This window comes from Anguilla anguilla, chromosome 12, assembly GCF_013347855.1.
Source record: "Anguilla anguilla isolate fAngAng1 chromosome 12, fAngAng1.pri, whole genome shotgun sequence".
In the NCBI taxonomy this organism is placed as follows: domain Eukaryota; kingdom Metazoa; phylum Chordata; class Actinopteri; order Anguilliformes; family Anguillidae; genus Anguilla; species Anguilla anguilla.
Window position 1 is genome coordinate 23,631,139 of NC_049212.1, and position 19,809 is coordinate 23,650,947.

The 19,809-nt window shown below is 45.8% G+C and overlaps 1 protein-coding gene across 1 annotated transcript in view; it reads right to left on the bottom strand.

Annotated features, from left to right (window-relative positions):
* Window positions 1–589: 589 nt before the first annotated feature.
* Window positions 590–19,809, bottom strand: part of fat3a (FAT atypical cadherin 3a) — a 159,994-nt gene continuing 140,774 nt past the window's right edge. Inside the window, 7 exon segments of the mRNA XM_035385144.1 lie at window positions 590–3,594; window positions 10,193–10,306; window positions 10,787–11,442; window positions 12,442–12,595; window positions 15,393–15,861; window positions 17,998–18,155; window positions 18,546–18,680. Coding sequence (XP_035241035.1) covers window positions 2,984–3,594; window positions 10,193–10,306; window positions 10,787–11,442; window positions 12,442–12,595; window positions 15,393–15,861; window positions 17,998–18,155; window positions 18,546–18,680 — 2,297 coding nt within the window. The 3' untranslated portion in view covers window positions 590–2,983.

Here is a 19,809-nt window from a genome sequence, read left to right on the forward strand (position 1 = left end):
CGGGACAATACGTTCCTTAAAAGTGGAATGCACTTCTTGTTTAGAGACTGTGTCATTTCTGAATTCCCTCCAGGGGACATCAGCTCTGGGCCCGAGATACATAAAACAACACCATCAGCACAATAGGCAATAGTAGCAAAACACATGATGGATCTTTGGAGCGTGTTGCTGGAGCGCAGTTTAAGACAGCGAGCGAGCGGCACTGGGAAAAAATAAGGCCGGCAGGCACTGATGCGTGTGTTGAAGCCTATTCCTCCTGACCTAAAAAATACTACAGACCTGCCAGCTGGGATCGCAGCCAAATAACCCCATTAGGGATCAAAAATTTACATTACTATATTTCTGATAGGGTTGAAGTAGCACAGTACTGTCTCCTCTGGTTTAGGGGGAGGAAGGATATCCCTTGTTGTTGAAGACTAAAGACCTGGCTTTCTAACAAAGACCCAGTCACATTAAAAACATGAATATTCAATAAATGCAAAATTTGAATAGATGCAGATGAATAGTAATTTTGTCTAAACTCTATGATTGAAAATATAAGACAGAAATGGAATCATTCTTTCATAATGAAGATGCAAGCAGCAGTGTCATCATTTGATCAACATCTTTTATTTCCCGCATTGATTTATAAAACAGAACAGCAGTTAAAAAAAGAAATCGATCTGTACACTGAGTTGCTGCAGTAAGGTTAGACATAGTTTAATACTGCCTAAAATGTTGGCTGGGAATAGAGTGAACCAAAGTCCAGCCAACAGCTTTTCGGACAACAAAGAGCACGACATGACAAGAGTTTTCCCTTTTTTCTAGATTCTTGAGAAATGTTAGGTATGGCATTAAAAATTAACAACCAATCAGATCTTTTGAGTCCCTGTGCATTTCACAATGTGCAAAAATCAGTCTATTCTACAGGAGGATATTTAAGTTTTAAAGCATATGTTAATAAAAAAGAAATAAAACTAAATGAAGAGAAAAATGAATGAAAATGTGGTTAAATTATTCTTGATTCATACTTGCCTTTTTACAGTCAACATTCACAATAAACACCAAGGAAATCAAAAGGCAGTCAGGATCGGAATTAAATATCTACAAAATCTTGCATTTTAACAACCTAGCTATGTACACTTTTTACAAAGATTTCAACACAAACTTACATCTTTTACAAAACTGCCTGATAACATCAGGCATATTATATTACAAGACAATGATTTGAATCAAATGCGAGACATGTTCATTATTTTATTGTACCCCCCCACCCCCTCCCTGTTTCAGCCGATGACAGAGAATTCAGCACTGCTTGTGAATGTGTTTTGTTGGGCTTGCTACATTTTCCCAAAACGAGCTATACACGTTGCATTCCACATCCTTTTGCCCTGGTGGCCTTGTTTGTTATGGCTTTAAAAATACTGGCTTGACTTTGAAATCATATTCAGTGCAAAAATCCCAAACCCCCCCCCCCAAACAGACAAGAAAAAAAAAACATAAATGTACAAAAAAATGTGTTAAACTTGTAGTAATACACCCAGCACCTGAAAAGCCAAATATTTTTCAGAGGGACTTTTCTTAACATGGCAAAATGCTCTGAAGTTGGACCCTGCTGGTGGATCTCCCCTGGCACTACCAATACAGGGAAATGTGCTGGTCTACACCTGTTTCATGTTCTGGAGAGGCTGTGTTTAGACCCTACAGCCCACTTTCTGGTGCTGGAACAAATGCACAACCCTCTGAAATCTCCCGTGGGAACTGAAGGGACGGAGAGGGGCTATGGAATGCCTAACGCTTGGGACACTATTGGGAACACCCATTTGAAGTCCAAAATTTTTATGAAAAAAAAAAAAAAAAAACATTGCTGGCTTGGCCCTATAAATTCCCCTTGACACAGGCTCCTCCATCTTCAATAAAACAAGATGTGTTAACAGTAAAAATGGACAGTGTGTGTATGGATTTTAGATAGGAAGAACAGTACATTACTGCTGTACACCTCATATTAAAGCAAACTTTTCTGTAACACAGAAACTTTCTCTGCTTTTAAACAAGTCACACCCCTCTAAAATACCTTATGGAGGGTCTTATATATTGCTACTTTATAACCGAATCATGAAGGCAACATAAATATTAGTGCAAAAAAATTCTTGGCATTCTTAAAAAAACATTTAAATGGGTCTGTGTTGGACAGTATGGGACTTAAACTTTTAAGTCCCATACAAAAAGCAAAAAGAAGGTTGCTTCATGAGAAAAAAAATCTATTTTTTGCCCACTCAGACCGTAAAGGAAAGAGTGGCCCTTCCGACCCTGTGTCCAACGACCGAGCGTCCAAAAACTGTGCTTAACACTCTTCTTCCCGTTTCTCTGGTTCCGCTGAGCCATGAACACTATTATGAGCATTACTATATAAGACATATTCATGAAGCCAAATTTCTATTTTCCCTTTTCATTTTTTTATTTCAGTTTTGAAAGCAGCATTATATCTGACTTGCAAGGTTACGGTTAGCCAACCAACAGACCCGATAGATGAGTGCACATAAAAAAACAAGATGCTTCATGAGAGCTGTGAACTGACAATGGCACTGCTTTGAGCTGAGTTTGGTTAACCTCTAATTCTGATTGATTGTGGACCTGTCCATTTACTCTGTGTGCCTGTGCGTGTATGTGTGTGTGTGTGCACATGCGTGAGTGCACATGTGGGAAAAGTGATAGAGGAGGCTTTACAAAAGAAATCAATTGTCAAAAAAATATGTGTGAATAATAAAAGCCGGAATCGGGGTGTGCTCTCTGTGACTGCGTAATCACAACAGGCTTGCTATCACCAGGCAGTGATTTAGCAGGTTTTAATCAAAAACTGTGCCCATTCAGAGAGCGGCACTCTGTAGTTCCTGTCCGAGTGCCTTATTGGCAATTTCTTCAGTTCCATTCAGTTCACAGCGCCCCCACGGGAGTCCCATTCCTGTGACTCACTCTCCTTTCCGCCTCCCTCCCTCAATGGGGCTCAGACCTGAGTCTGCTGCTGGGTCTCCACGAACGGGGGGTGGGAGCCCTCGAACCGGAGCTCGTCCACGCTCTCGAAGTCGCTGGTGCCCGCCTCCGAGTCGTCGAAGCCGCAGGTGGCAGACACGTCGTCGGAGGAGGCGTTGGCGGACAGGCGCATGGTCAGCGACACGCTGTCCAGGTTCTCCGCCTCCAGGTCGTTCCCGGGGCCCAAGACAAAAGTGCTGAACTCCTCCCCCCCGCACTGACCATCCCCCGGGAACTGGTGCGGGGGCAGGTACTGGCTGGGGTGGAAGTGAGGGCGGGCCCGGCTGCCGCCACTCAGGGTGCTCTCCACGGAGACGGGCTGAGTGGCGGGCAGGGTTTCGTAGTGCTCCTGGTACTCTTCAGGGAGGGGCGGGGGCAGCTGGTCCTGGCTCAGGAACTCTTCCTCTTGGGGCGGGGGGAAGTCGCTGTCGATGTCGTACCCGCCCAGGTAGTAGTCTGTCTCCAGCTCCCGGGCGCTGCCCCCTAGGCGGGCGGACGAGTTGTCCCCGGCCTCGTAGCTGGGCACCTCCTCAATGTCCGGCAGCCGCGAGCTGGGCATCCAGTCGGATGTGTCCCAGTGATACGCTGGAGGTGAGAAGATGAATGTCAGCACTGCTCCTGGGTGTAAGCACAGCCATTTCTATCCCCACAAACATTAAAAGGGGATTCAAAGTGCCAGGCACATTGGGCATACAGCATGTACAGTGCTCCCTGCTTTAAGACGGCTACTGGTCTGTGAAAACAGGGAGCTTGATCTGTGCTGATGTCTGTTTGGTGGTTTCGGATCATGCAGGAGTCAGACAACATGCTGGCGGTCAGAGGCAATTCAGAGCAGGTCAAGCCATGAGGTCGGAGGTCATACTGTAAGAGTGTGGTAAAAACAAACGCATCACTGCAATGCGAGACATTTTCAGGTGTTAACACAGGCGTCACAGGCACAGAGCACTGTGTCCAAAATGAAACGGGAGAGAAGCAGACATGCACAGCGTACAGGACAGGAGGACTGGACACGGACACATCGGACAGTTTTTACACAGAAACATTGTACAAGTTATCAAGACTTCTTTTTTTTTTTTTTCCTAAATACTCCATGACGATTTAAAAGGAAATTTGGTTCTCACAATTATTACTATAATTTTACAGAAGGGCAAAAAATTTGAATAAAGATCAAGAAGTCTTTTAACCATGAGATAAAACTGTAACATGAACCAAAGGAAAACAAGTGATGTCATGTGGTGCAATGGGACGAACAAACTGCTGCAGGCGACAAAAAACAATTAAAAAAATTAAAATCCAAGCGAACTGATAACACAAGCAAAACCAGAGGGATGAACAGGGAACGGAAAGCAGCGGGTGGCTTTGTCGGGAGGCCGTCGTCAGGATGAGCCGAGCCGCGTGGGTGCCTCAGCCGAGATGGCCGACGCCGCGCGCACTCGAGCGGTCGACGCAACGCGGCTGTTTAGTCAACACACATGCATGGGCAGGGACTGGGGAGGACTGGATTAAATCACACAAACACTGGGATCCGGGGGACGGGGGGGCACACGCAGGAGCACACAGACAGGAGTCACCTCTGTTGTAGCTCTGCCCTTGGTCCAGGACTGACACTGGCAGGTGGGAGAGCAGATAAAGAGTGATTAAGAGCTAGCAGACGGGGGCCCTAGTGAGGTGCAGCAGACATCCTCAGCTGGTCTTTGCGCCTCCTGACAAGTCGAGCCCCTCTCTGGTTACATGAAGACAGACAGGCTGAAACCATGTGACTGCGCTCGCTCCGCCCCCTCTCACTGAAGCAATCAGCTGTGGCATTCGGGATCTGACATTCCAGCTTAGTTTCCAGCTAATGGGTGGAATTTGACTGTCCTGGCTTCTGAATCTGCCTCGCCTCCCCCATCAATCCCTGACCCACTCTCTAGCCCAAAGTCCTTTTAACCGCAAATAGGTTCCCCTCTCCCTTCCGCTCGCATCCTCAAAGGGAGCGCACGGCAAAGGCGACCGGGAGTGCGACGCTCCCCTCGAGCTGGCGGCGCTCAGTGACATTAGCGCCCGCTGGTCGGCTGCTCTGTGGCGAGGACGGGGCAGTGGCGCTGAGGACGGGGCAGCGGCGGTGTCGCCAGCTTCCGTCAGGCCGTACGAAGCGCTGGCCCCTCCCTCTGCGCGATCCGCAAAAGCTCTATTCAGCAGCTGCAGGAGAATCGAGCCTCTGTCCTGCGCTGCATTGCTAAATAATACACACCACCTACTGAAATGTGTATCACAGGGCAGCGAGAGGGCTGCATTACTGCCTGTGCTGAACAAGGAGGGAGAACTTACCTTTATAACTGATAACTGGCCTGAATGGCCCCATTTTTAGCGATTAACAAGCTTGACAGTTATAGCGAGGACCACCCATTGCCAGCTGATTCATTAAAGCAAAAATGAGCTATAACAGAGATTAGGTTAAATGAACCGAGTCGTAACATAGAGATTGGAGAACTTTCATTTTAATTTAACAAAGGTCAACGTGCTATATAACAATAAAGACTACTTGCAGCGATATAGCATCATTTCATTAGTGTGAATTCATGCCTTTAGAATGTCGATTGCCAATTTTGAAAAACTTGCCTAATGAAAAACATCTTTCTGTAAATTAAAAAAATTAATTAAGTGCTTAAGACAAAAGAAAGTAACTGTAACATTCTTAGGTAGGAAGCACACATTATTTGATCCAACACATGGTGTTTGCTCAAATCACCTGACACCTTCCTTCCAAACAAAAATACACAATTATCAATTTAGAAATGTGTTTTGGTGTCTACTCTGGGCATTTGTAAAGTTTGTACTGCTCCAAAATGAATTTTCTGCAGTCCATTGGAAACCTAGCTAAAGTCTTAGCAATATAACAAGATTAACAGCTACAACAGCCGCATCAACAACAAAAAACTGCATTAAACACAAAGAGTTTCCCTTTCATTGTTTATTATGCAAATCCACCTTAGTCTAAATAAGCTGCTAATGGGTGATCCTTTTAAATGGGCGGATTTAAAAATATTACAAAATGACTGAAAGCAAGTTCAGGATCATTATGGTTCTGAACACAGTTTGTAGGTTGCAGGTGTACAGTGCAGAAGACTTGCATTCAGATCAAAACCCAAAGAACAAACATTGATGCACTGCGCTTACTATTCCAGAGTTATTGGCTTTTGACAGACCACAGCTATGGATACATAAGAGGGTCCAGTGAGAGGAGAGGAAATGACCTGTGCTGTGCAGTGCCCTGAGACAGAAGGATATTATCGGTATAATGAAAGTGTGTGAGGGCGGGGAGCGAGACACAGACTGTATTGCACAGTGAGAGAGCCTGTCAGCCTTCAGAGTAAAACAGAGAGGACACTAAGCTTAGAGATTAATGTCTCTTCCCTTTGGATGATACACTCCGACTGCCAGCCACTGAGAGAGTGCCACTGAGCAACCCAAGCTCGCACTGCTGCCAGTCGTACCCACACCTCGGCGACCTTCATCACGGCTACACGGATGAAGCATGCTTAGGCACTCGTACAAACGGTCACAACAGTTCTTTTATCCAGCGCTGGTAATACACCAAAAAAATTAAATGAAATAAAAACAAATGCAAAGAAATACCAAAAATAAGAGGAAAATGGCCATAATTTTACTGAGGTGAAAAAAAGATTCATGCATTCTAAATGTGAAGAGTTCTGTGTGCTATGCGAGAGACAGCATTCCTGTGTTAAAGAGCAGTCGGAGAGGACTGCGTGTCCATTCTGTGAGTGCATGCAGCCCCGAGGTGCCGATCGCTGCTCGGACCCAGAGCACGGTCACTGGGCGGGGCGGAGGGGCGGAGAGGCCGCGGGGCGTGCGCAGGCTTGAGCAGCACTGTGTGTTGTTAAAGTAGACATGGCAGCCGCCAGGAAAACAGCCAGCTAAACCTACCAGACTTTCCCCTAGCCACGTCCCGATCCAAGCGGTTGATTCCTAAAACTGCATGCACGTGTATATGGGGAACAATAGCTCCCACCGGACCTCTGTGAACTCAGTCTTTAATAGCTCTAGACAGAGCTGTAAGCTGTCATTCCATTTTAAATTTAAACATGCCCATGCTATTTGCAGCTTTGAGGGGCTCAAATGTTATCATAGCTAGCATTTTACAATACGTATTTGGAGACATTAATAGACATTAGACAGAAATCCTGCATTTATTCCTGGGGAATTATAGCAATATGTATTGTTTTTTTTTTTTACAGTGGAATCCTATTTCTTTTTCTTTACTTGTGTCACAAACACAATAAAACTTCAAAATAAACTGAAGAGAAGATACGAGTACCTTCATTTTCAATTGTGTCGACTGCATCATTGACCAGTCGAATGACGGTCACTATGGAGGCTTGTGGAGGGAAAAAAAGGAGGAGAGGAGGAATAAGATGGAGACATGGTTTCAGATACATTCATCAGGACCAGGGTAGCTTTTAAATATGAACTTTGACCCTACAAACCCACCAATCAGTAATTCCAGGCCAGTAACAAGGATGCCTGAAGGTGACTGTTCTTCTCCAAAAACGTGGTGGGACGATTCATTTTCATTAATTGTGGCCATTGTTGCTTATCCTTACCTGGGTATGCATGGTTAAGGAGTTTGCGAGGTTAATTCAAAACTGGAGTCTCTAAATGCTGTTGCACTTCCATGTGTAGTACAAGATGGAACACAGTTTTGGTTCCAGACAGATGCCGTTTATCAAAATGTACCCCTAGCGTAAATTGTTTATTTTAACTTCAATGAAAATTGTAGCCTGAATGACTAATCCAGAAAGGGAAGCACCAGGGATGAACGACTGAGGCTTTCAGAAGCCCCAAACAGATGGAGCTACTGTGTGTTATTAATGACTTGTTGACTGTAATAGTTTTTGAGAGGAGAGCATTTGAAAGGTCGGTCATGGACAGCACAAGGCAGCTTCAGCCATTTGCAGATTCTTTAGGGGCTCACAGTTAGGCCTGTTCTGGTGCAGCACACCTAGTCTGTAACATGTCTGACAAGACTGATGAATATAAGTGGCCTCCCAAGATGCTCCGCCTCTCACATAAGGTCCACATCTGGATTCTTTGCATTCATAAGTGGAGCATATGGAGTAGCATGTGAGACGAGCCTAAAAAAGGACTTGAGTCAAATCAGGAGTGACATGGGAAACTGATAAAGAAAAAACGTGGTAAAAACCTGAAATTAAATCAAGCTTGAAGGAAGGAACGATTAAACAAAGTATTAACCTTGAGATCTCTCCCATCCACTAAAAAAATTTCAAAAATTGTAAAAACATTTTTCAAAAAAAAAAAAACAAAACGCTAAAACCATATTCAAACTCTTGGTGCCGTGTGAATGTGTGCTTTTGGTTCCCTGTTCTATTTATTGTTGCCAATAGCTTAATCTTATTGGCTCATCACATAGTAAGTGTCTAGTGCAAGCAGGAATTGAATCACTTAGGGCTGTTACAGACAGGAAACGACACACAATGTCTCACGTTTGTACAACAAGGAGTTATGTAATCCATAATATAAAATTGTTTTTGCAAACAGTTCATTTCTTCCCTGAAACTACCAAAGGAATCCTTGCATTTTCACTGGTAAACTTGAAGATGCCAAGGTAATTCCACTGGTAACCTGTGATGGACTTGGATGACAAACCTTTGGACCCAGCTGTTAGCATTAGCAAATGGTCATGATTGTTAAACCTATAAGGTAAGGAAGTCTATCTATCTATATGTACATATAAGGTGATGAGAGACAGCAAATAACACAAGTTACACCTTATCCATTATCAGTGCAACAAGAAATAATCAGACATATCCCTGTAGGAAAAAGTGAAAAAGATGACTTTCACAGTAAGAAAAGTTTCACAGCACTGATTATGCAACTATATATTAAACCTAATGCTGTCATATGCACACAGGACAACTAGTACGAGCATCACTGAATCTTGACGAGACTACTGTAAATAAACAATTGACTTGAACGCTGGCCCACACAAACATTGGCTTATCTATGGACTGAAAATATATAAACCTTTTGTTTATCTATACTTCACTGTTAATGTTCCCTAAACTGAAACGGAAAAAAAATTAGAAAACACAATTCACATTGCTCTACTACATCTCCACACATGAATACATACATAAAATAGACAGATAGTTCAGAGAGTAAAGAAACAATGAAAACAACATAAAGATAATCCCTTCAGAGAAGCCAAATCAATATTGGAGGTGAACAACAGGTCGTTTTCAGAAAGTAAACTGATTATCAGAAATGCTATAACAAGTGCCTGTGATTTCAGAATGCTGTAGGGTAGATTGGTTTCAGCATGTGATGGGTAAAAAAAGAAAAATGAAAAAAGACTAAATCAGTTCACAGGTGCTTCATTAAGTGCACTAAAAGCAAACTGAAGTAAACACAGCTATAAAGTGGCCTCATTTCTCAAACACATTTAGGCAATCTAGTGGAGCAGTTAATGAGACCCAATTCAAAACAGCAGCAATAGACACACACACACACACACACACATGCCACAAGAGAACATGACACAGCACTCTGATTTTTAAACTTGTCACTAGGGCCTGAATGAAATGCACAATGCAAATGACAAATGCAAATCTGGAAGTAGAAATGGATGCAGGTACAGTACTGCCAAGTCTTACATGAGGAAACATAATCCTCATAAGTTAAAACATAATGAAATGTAGAGTGCAGAACATGTTTTGCTGGAACACAATTCTAGCACCAACCAAAAACAAAGCATGTTAAACACAATCATCAAACTGCTGAAAAGCCATTCCTCTAAGAACCTGCACCATATCAAAGCATTCATAACAAATATGGGATGAAGAACACTGCAGAAGAAATATCAATTTAAAAAAGTGACACTTAACAATTCAGGCCTGCTGTGATGGCATACACACGAGTACACACGCATAAATGCGCATGACACACACACACACACACACACACGTGCACAGCCATCCCCAATACCCACACACATCCTGTTCATACACACAAACATGAGGTGATAGTATGTTTGGTCATGTGCTTTCTCTGACTGTGCAAGCCCATCAGTTGGCATGTATTGCAAAGTGTCACCAGTTGATAATGGGGTGCTGGTTCTGGTTCCAGAGAGAGATATGGGGGAGGAATAGCGCTTCCGTCTTACCGTTGTCATCGCAGGAGTCGGACTGGAAGGAGCTGAGCGACTGCACCTCAGAATTGCTGCCCTTGTTGCTGCCTGAGAAACATGTGACCTCCTCCACCATATCCACAACTTTACCTGCAGTAAAAGGGGAAGGCCAGGGCCAAAGGTTAGAGGATGAATCTTCATAACAGATAATTTAATTAACATTATAAAACAGAGCTTTAGCTGGAGACGAAATGACACACAATTTGACTAACAGAGCTGTTCTCAAGAAAAAACCCAGCAGCGCTAGACGGTATTCGTCACGGCCACTCAGACTGCCCGACCACAACGTACGACATTCCAGGCCTCTGTCTGCCAAGCGGTCTGGGAGAGATGGATAGCATATCTACCGACCAAGAATACATATGTAATCACCCCTTGTCCAATACATGTTGGTGTACCATGAATACTACTTAAAACGATGGTGTTTTTGCTGGAGTTCTGGCACCTCTTGAGAACGGGCAGAATTTGTGTGGGGTTAGAGAATAAGCAGAAGTTTTCATTAAAATTTTGGGTCAATTTCTGCCACTTCCTGGTGCTTTGTGCTGCCGTGCCCCCACCCAGCAGGCTCACCCTCATCGCTGTCCCAGGGGCTCTTGCGGATGGAGTCGCAGTCGGACCGGCAGGGGGAGACGGGCGGCAGGTTGGGGGCCACGCTGCAGACGACCACGCCCCGGCGGGTGGTCAGGATGCGCGGGGACTCCGGGTGGAAGGTGGTCATCTCGGTGTGCTCCACCCCCAGCCCGTCCACCATCTTGTCCAGGTTGCTGCGCGAGTCGCTCTGGAAGCAGGGCGTGTAGGCCATGGGGCGGACGGGCACCTGCGGCGGGCCCCCCGCCTCGGCGTACAGGTTGCAGTGGTCCCCGCCGCTCCGCAGGGTCTTGAACTGGATCCCGTTGGCCTTGTTGAGCAGCGCGGCTGTGGCCGGGTCCTGCACCAGGGTGATGTTGTTTCGGGAGTAGTTCTTGTGAAAGACCTTCTTGCGGAAGGCGATGAAGAGGACGATGAGGACGAATATGACGAACAGCACCACGGCGATGCCGATCAGCTCCTCCTTGCCCACGTAGGAGTGCCCGGCCTGCATGTTGGGCACCACCACCGGCCGCAGGCCGCAGTGCTGCCCCACGTAGCCCGCCGTGCAGTTGCAGTAGAACGCCCCAAAGGTGTTCACGCACACTCCTCCGTTCTCACACTCCTCTCGCTCGCACTCGTTCACGTCCTCCCCGCACCTGAAAGAGAGCAGATGCAGCTGTTGTGGTTCTACACGCTGAGGCCTTTCCTGCAGACTTTGCACTGCTGAACCTTTCTGTGTTCTCTCATATCTCTTCTCTACTTTGTGATCCCAGAGGCATTTGAAGAGAAAAACAAACAGCTCTTTAGGCCTTGTTACTACAATTTGGGGCACAGAACACACGTTTTGTGACATTTTTTTTTTCGCCACTGAGGCTGCCAGTGACTGCACGGAAATATAATATTTTCTTTCAACTCTGTATTGGGAATTTCATAGCAGGAACACGTTCATAGCACTGAAAAGTGGATCTACACTGCCATCTGCTGGTAATTAGACATCTATCACACATCTATCTAAAACAGTGTTCAATTTAGTATTTCTGGATATATCTTCAGCATTCAACTGTCAGGTCAATAGAACTGGACAGATAAGACAGATAACTAAAATACCCAAGGCTTCATTTTAGATAACTTAAAAACACTGTGACACAATTCAAGGTCAAGATGCTCATTAATTTATCAGACACCCTTTCCAAGACTGTCTCGTTGGAGTGTAGATGTTTTTGTTGCACAGCTTGCGCAACTTTTAATTTCTTTGCACATTCATGCAAATCTCTTTTATATGATGATTCATATTCAATCAATATTCATAGCATACATATTGAAATCACAAAATCAAATAAATGAACTACATGTCCCATAGTATACAGCACACACATTACTCTTGGCTCCCCGTCAGACGAGTGCTTCGCTGTAGCTTATCTGCCACCTGCCTCATAGCCAGGCTTAGAGGTGATGTGTAATCCTCTTATTAACTGCAATATCAGCCATGGTCTCTGGCCTCCCTCGTCTTAAACTGCTTAACTGCTTCCCTGTGATCAGAGGGTTTAAATCATTAGAGGTCTTAAAGAGCACTTTTTCACAGTGGAATTCTGTCTTTGCCATGAAGTGAAGTGCCCTGTGTGTGTGTGTGTGTGTGTGAGAGAGGGCAAACTCACGTGAGGCCAGAGAATCCCCTCCGGCAGCTGCAGAGGAAAGCGTTGCCAATGGGTTTGCAGATCCCTCCGTTTTGACAGGGGTTGGGAACACAGGCTGTGATCTCTGTCTCACAGCGCCCCCCGGTGAACTGGGAGGTACAACTGCACTCAAAACCTGATGCAGAGAATACGCCACAAGAAAATTAAGAATGTTAACATTCAAAAACCCACATTATATTACATTGGCACAACCTTTGTGATTCAGCACCCAAAATTATGCATTTAGAACATTTCTTTCAAGGAGTTGTTTACATAATACTGAACGTATACAAGTTCTCATTCAGGCCAATATTGTAATATCTAAACATTAAGCAAAACTGAACACATTCTCAACATGTTAAGATTCATACAGGAATGTAGCTATTAACTGGTTAGCTCAGAATAATCTGTGACAAGGTTTATTAACAAGGAAGGACTGTTTCTCTCACTGAAAAATCCAATTTTAGAAAAAATTATTAGCAATGTGGAAAAAACTGGAAGGGGTCTAAGGGTGGTAATCTTTACAGAAACAGTGGTGGCACTGGATTTGAGTCAAGAGAACTATGCCAAGTACACAGTACACTAACAACAGCATTACATGCACATAGACACACACACACACACACGCGCCTCTCATTTTCTCTCTCACACACATACATACACAGAGAAATGTGCATAACGAGTATTTTCAGTATTTTCACTGTCTGCGCATATTTTCTTGGCTGTGTGGATTTGTGCGATTTGTTTGCGCAGAAGTGCCGATGCCAACGAGCACTGGCAGGGGCGAGGCGGTACAGTGCCAGCCTAAGCACAATACACAGCCTCTGGGAAATAACACCAAAGAAAAATGTCAGCAAACACAACAAATAGCAAATAATGTATCTGCAATCCACACATGCACAATCCTAAAAGCTGAAATAGGCAGCACTTTTGAGAACCTTTGCTCAGGGTCAGATGTGGCAGAAATGACAGCGACAAAAAGACAACGATAACAACTCTGTGCCCTGCAATGCAGAACGTGTCCAAATCTGCCACCGCACGACTGAACCCAGCTCACAGAAGGCTCCAGCCTGCACAGTCTGCACACGCAAGACAGAATCTGTCCAGCCAAAGAGACACACCAACACAATCCCAACAGGACTGAGTTGATGTGCATAGCTCAATAAATATTATTATTATTATTTGAAGCGCATTGTATATTATACAATAAGCATAGCTTTTACAATAGATTAACCTTGACAGAACTGTATTGAAATTAATGAACTTGCATCACTATATGTGGCTAACATTTTTTTATCACAGGGGCTAAAATAACATCAGTGTCATATTTTATCAACTTAAACTGAGAGATGCTATCTACTGAAACACTGCATTGTAATGCACGTGGCTCAATGGTGTCTGACTTGCTCGTGTTTCTGACAGAGTTAATTTTCACTGCACCCCACAACAAGACCTGTGAACTGTTTCCTGGCTTTAAGTGTTGAGAAGAAGGCAAACGAGAAAAATAAATGCAATCTATAACCCGCATATCTTGGTTTTTCATTAATTAGCACCCCAGCTGATCCTTTAAACCGAGAACACCGCAACTAGGTGTGATTTCCCCGGCTTTTTCCTGCTAAATGCTTCTAGCAGGAGGTGTAATCGCCGCAGGACGACGCTGTAGCTGTTCTGAACCCTGCCACGCCGTGCTATGTGTGAGAGCGAAAATTCTCACGTTTTCAGTGACAGGCAGCGAATGGCGCCTTTGAGATAAGCAGAGGAACTCCAGCCCGCCCGTCCAAGTCACGCGCGCTACGTCACGCTTCGCGTCTGTGAGGCACGCCCATCAGAGCGAGACTGCACTGGGACAGCGTGAACTTCTGACTCCTCCCACAGGAACCCGCATCACTGCAGCCAAAATCAATGAGCATTCTCATGCCTCTGCAGAGTTGAGGCAGATTTTATGATTTGCTCGTACCTCATAGTGCATATTGTGCATATGTGTAATTAAAGCTGGATAGTCACTCAAGGGTCTTGCTCAAGGCAAAAATGACAATGGTTTCTAAGAACCTAACCCAGCCACTATCCGGTTCCAAAATTAGATCCCTACCCACTGCACAACCGCAGAAAGGATGTAGACTACCTCAGCCAACACTCTTAATGAACATTCAGAAATGCGGAGAAAGCTGATTGGTTGGCACTTGGGCAGTGGGAACCTTTACTTGGCTGTTGGAACAGCAAACGAGGTAACGAGGGAGCGCGATGTGGCTGTACCTGGAGAAGACAGCGCTGCGCCCAGATTAATTATGGATGGGCCCGGAGGGGGGGGGGGGGGGGGCTCTGCAACATTAACTCCATCTGCATGGAGGCGCAGACTCTAATCGCAGTTACAATCGTTTTCCGCCCCAAGCAAAGTTTGTACACTATTTATATCCTTTTAAAGGGGAATAATCTTCTGCTTTTAATAAAACATGGCTCTCTCTTCATCCCCCTCTTCATCCCCCTCCCATGCTACGTGAAGCAGGGATATTACCAGCCAAGAACAGGAATGGTTGGGGGGGAAGCACCTGCTGCTTTACCTGCACTACCTGTTATCAGATGGCCAATTAACCAAAAGCACCACAAACAACAATGAGGGATCTGCCTGATTAAAGCATTATGAAAACTAATTTAAAAAACTAACTATAAAGGAGGAAAAAACATCTCTGGCTCTGTGTAATGATTATTAAGGAGGTCTTACTGAATCCATGTAGTCATAGCACCGCTGTCATCGCACACACGCGTGAGTGAATTCACACATTCATGTACGCTATGTTGGGCACATGTACAACAAGACCCATGTGCACAAACACACACACACACACACCACAGAGCTGTAAAGCTGTAAGGATGTTAAAGAATACATGGCACCGCTTCAGCAGTGCAAGAAAATGCCTGCAGTGACTGTAACTCACCACCGGATGGCAGGCTTGCACAGCTGCCGCCGTTGAGGCAGGGCGCCTTCTCGCAGGCGTCGGGGTAGAGCACACAGCCCAGCTTCAGCTCCGTCAGGCCCACCACCTCGGCGTAGCGGCTGCGCTTGTTCTGCAGGGGCAGCTCGTTGTTGTTCAGCACCACCGAGTCCAGGCACCCCTGGAAGCCGTCCAGCACCCGCGGGCCCTTCTTGTCCGTCAGGCTGCGCGAGTTGGGCGGCTGGACCTGTGCGCCGAAGTAGATGGAGCCGTCGGGCCCCAGGGGCTGGAAGTGGAGGGGGGCCCGCCGGCGCTCCACGTAGCTGTCGTCCAGCGACAGGCTGGTGTAGTTCCGATTCAGCTCCAAGGACACACTGTGCCAGTTGCCATCGTTGATGGGCCTCCCAGAAATTCCCAGAATTCCTGGGCTGTTGCCACAGTCCAGCTGGAACCACAGCTTGCCCTCCTCAATCTGTTGGGGTTGGGGGTGGGGGTGGGGGTGGGGGGGAAGCGGGGTAATAAGGGGTATGGGGGAAAAATGTAAAGTAGGCTGCACTTGCCCCTCCCTTATCTGGTGCGAAGGGGGCTTCACTGCACTTCACACATCAATACCGACAACAGAAAACAGCATGAGGTGCTTTGATTGGTGCCCATGTGAGATGCTGAGCTTGAAGTGGAAAATCAATGTTTCTGACAGCCTTAGATGGATCTCTGCTTAGACGTAGTCTATATTCAAAGACTGCTTAAGAGTTTCGAGGGCACCTGGGCCTTCTTTATTTTTTTGCAGACTCAATTGTCTTGTTCTGCAGAAGTGTGTGAGTGCACGCATGCTAGTGTGTGTGCGCGTGTGTGGGTGTGATTATATGTGCATGTGCATGTAACGATCAAGCGCAGCCAAACCAATTTGATATCCAACCCATTTTAATCCAAGGATTAAATGGGATGTCTGCATTAATTCAGGAAAGAGGAGGGCTTTCAATTAATTAAATTAACAGAATTAAGAACAGCACCATTTAAAAAATATCTCTTTAGGAAAAAAAGAAGTGTTAAGGCATACTGAAGCCAAAACTAAGACATAAGAATGACTCCAAATGTGAACAAATTTTATTTCTATCAAACTGAACATTAATTTCCAGCATGATAATTGCTTGGGTAACCAGAACACAGACACACTCAACAAGGCATCTGAATCATAAGCACAACTGTTTGAAAGTACAAAGTACTTCCAGTTCCGAAACCACATTTTGTTTAACTTCTCCACCTCGACAAAATCAGATCCTGACAAAAATCAAATTAACACTCCAAAAACGTGGGTGAAAAAAAACTATAACGCCTTCTATAAAATTCTTGCAAGATGCTGGCTCTGTGCAAAACTTGAAACAACAACTTTCAGCAAGAATATTGCACTGGTCACATCAACCCCTTTCCAATTAACAGTCTACCGTGCGAGAACATTTGCGCGACGAGGAGGTTAAATATGGATACGCTAGCACCTTGCGCTAGCCTAGTGCTCGTCACAGCGGCTAATGATGTGCAGACAGTTCTCGCTTCACATTAACACTCCGGAATCTAACTACTGCTTGTGACAGCACCTTAGAGCCATCTCCTGCTGTGTGTCTCTCAAGCTGGAGGCAGAAATGAGATGGTGTGTGAGCTGTGCCAGGGTAGGGAGCTCATTAATATGCCATTCTGGCGCTACTGAGCTATAACTCATAAAAGCTCAGCATCGCAAAAACGGGAGGAGAAAACACACATGGCCGTATCTAAGGAGACATGTGACACGCATTTGGCTTAAAGGCGGTTGGACCCCTACCATTTTATACACAATGAGTGTAAAAATGTAAATGCCGTGTAACATGCTGCCCTAGTTTCCAATGTATTCACAGAGGCATGGCTCACTGTAACCAATGCGACAACATGGCTGGCAGGAGCAGGGCCTCCATGGTCTCTACTGAAAGTTTGGGCTGCTTGTTTTTTCAGGGGGTCTGGGGGGAGGGGGGAGGGATCAGGAAACAGGAATTAGTTCAAAGTCCATTAGATTCAAAGCCCACGCTAGAGAAAGGGTCTGCAATGTGATCGCCTTCACCCTTGCTCTCCCTTCTCAGACGGGGTAGCCCTGCAGAAGGGATGTGGTTGTTACTCCGTCTGAGCGCGTGCAGACCCACGCAGCTGTCAGCTGGACTGCATCAGTGTGGCCCCATGCGGACAAACAGCTGCACTCCGCGGCAGCGCAGACAGTAACATCATCTTTTTCCACTGCAGCCGGGGAGAGCGCCACACGCCATTCCCCCGTCTACATCACAGACCCGCCTTCGCAATATAACCTGGGGGAGGTTTCAGTGGGCCGGTATACCACATCTCCTTTAACACTACTGCAGCGTGTGTGTGTGTCTGTGTGCGTGTGTGTCTGTGTGTTTGTGTTTGTGTGTGACCTTCAGGTTGGTATGGAGGTCACAGCATGTGCATGGCTGTGTGTATCTGTGCGTGTGTGCTTGTGCGTGAGAGCGTAAGAGCTTGGAGCTTGTGTGTGCATATTGAGTGTGTGTTAATCACCTGCAGGACTGTACAGGTGTCAAAGCATGTGCGTGTGTGTGTGTGTGTTACTCACCTTCAGGATGGTGCAGGGGTCAGCGCGCGTGTACATAATGATTCCCCGGCTCTGCAGGGTCCTGATTCTCAGTCCCAGCTTCATCTCGCCGGTGTGGCTGCTGTCAGACACCCTGTACTTAATGTAGCTGTTCCCCGCGAAGCTGAGAGAGGTGTGACCTGGGCAGACAGGGACGGACAGACATTCAGACAGACGCGACCGGACGGACGGGCTGACGGGCTGAGGTCACCCGCGCGCCTGAAAATTAACGGTCAGCGCAGCGGAATGAGGCTGGCGAGAGAGAGAGAGAACGGGCGGGGTATTTTTAGACGACCTAAAAAAGAGCAGTATATAATTCTGCCTTATTACCCATCGCCAAGGCTGCAGAGACTGCCTGATATGTGGACCGCCTGCTATGATTACATTCACCACACCTACATGCAGTATGTGCTAAATCTCAGGCAGCCCAATCAGTCCTGCATTCCCCGGCTACTGAAACTGCTAGCGCACTTAAACCCAAATGAGTGTTGCCCCCCCGGGGGGCTGGTGCCTGTTCGCAGTCCACTCACCCGCACACTCCCCCAGCTTGCCTGGGGGGCACTGGCAGGCGTAGGGTCCTCTAGCGCCCCCTGTGCCCACACACTGCATGTCCCCTGGGCAGGGCTGGTCTTCGCAGAGCTCCGAGGAGCTTGGGCAGTTGGCACCTGAATGGGGGAGGGGTCAGAGAAGAGTGAGCGCCAAATCTCAGTTCTCTCTACTTCCATTTAATGTGGAGCACACTTGTTTTTACACTTTTTAAATAATGTAATGAAGAGGGATACACATGAGGATACATAGTACATTACAGCCCAATAAGCTCTCAGCTCACGTTGCAGCTTCTTTTGTTATGCAGAGGAAATGGTACAGGCGAAACTCTGGGATTTTCTTGAAGATTTGTTCATTCACTTGTTTATTTATAGCATAAAGCTGACAAGGGCAGTGCATGATAATCAACATATCCGCATTAGTGTCAATATAAAGGTGCCGGGTTTAGCTAAGCGGCTAATTTCCATCTGTAGCCTATGGGCTGGCTAGGACAGATAAAATGGCACAGACCCAACAGTAATTCAATGAGCAAACACACACATTTTTTTAAGAGATGCTGAGCACTATGAAAAAAAAGGGATTGGCGGGCTTCCTCCACCACCAGGTTGCAATCCTCTGGCAAATAAAAAGGTCATGTAGGGTAGCAGAAATAAGAAACAGATATAAGAGTGCCTACATTGCAGACTTCCTGATTCTGAGCAAAACAGCGCTGTTATGCCTACGTCATCACCATGTCACAGGAGGGATTTCATTCTTGACACCCTTATCTCATAAAACCTTGTCCGCCATTATTTTCATTGTATACTTAATACCACTGGATGCCATGTGTACTATATGTAAATCGGTGAAACTCAGTTTTGAGAGAATCTCACATTGTGAGCATAAAATCTCACAATGTGACTAGCGGCTTACAGGGCAAGACTCGAGGTCAGCTAGCCACCCTAGCCACCCGGGAAGCTGGTGAGCTGTATGTGGTGAACAAGACAGTAGGTGGCTATTCTTTGAGGCAGGACTAAATGGTGAATCCACGCATATAAATGCACAAATTCCCCTGTGTTATTATGTGTGACTGCCCAACAGACTGAGCGGAGAGAGAGAGAGATACTGTTATAGCCTAAGGGAAAGTGACCAGTGATGCGCTGGCTGCAAAGCTAATGCTGCACACTGCTTGGTCATGAAATTCTTATGATTTTGTTATTGCTGCCCTAAATATTGGTCTTTTTCAGCTTACTGCCGTTTCTTTCCAAA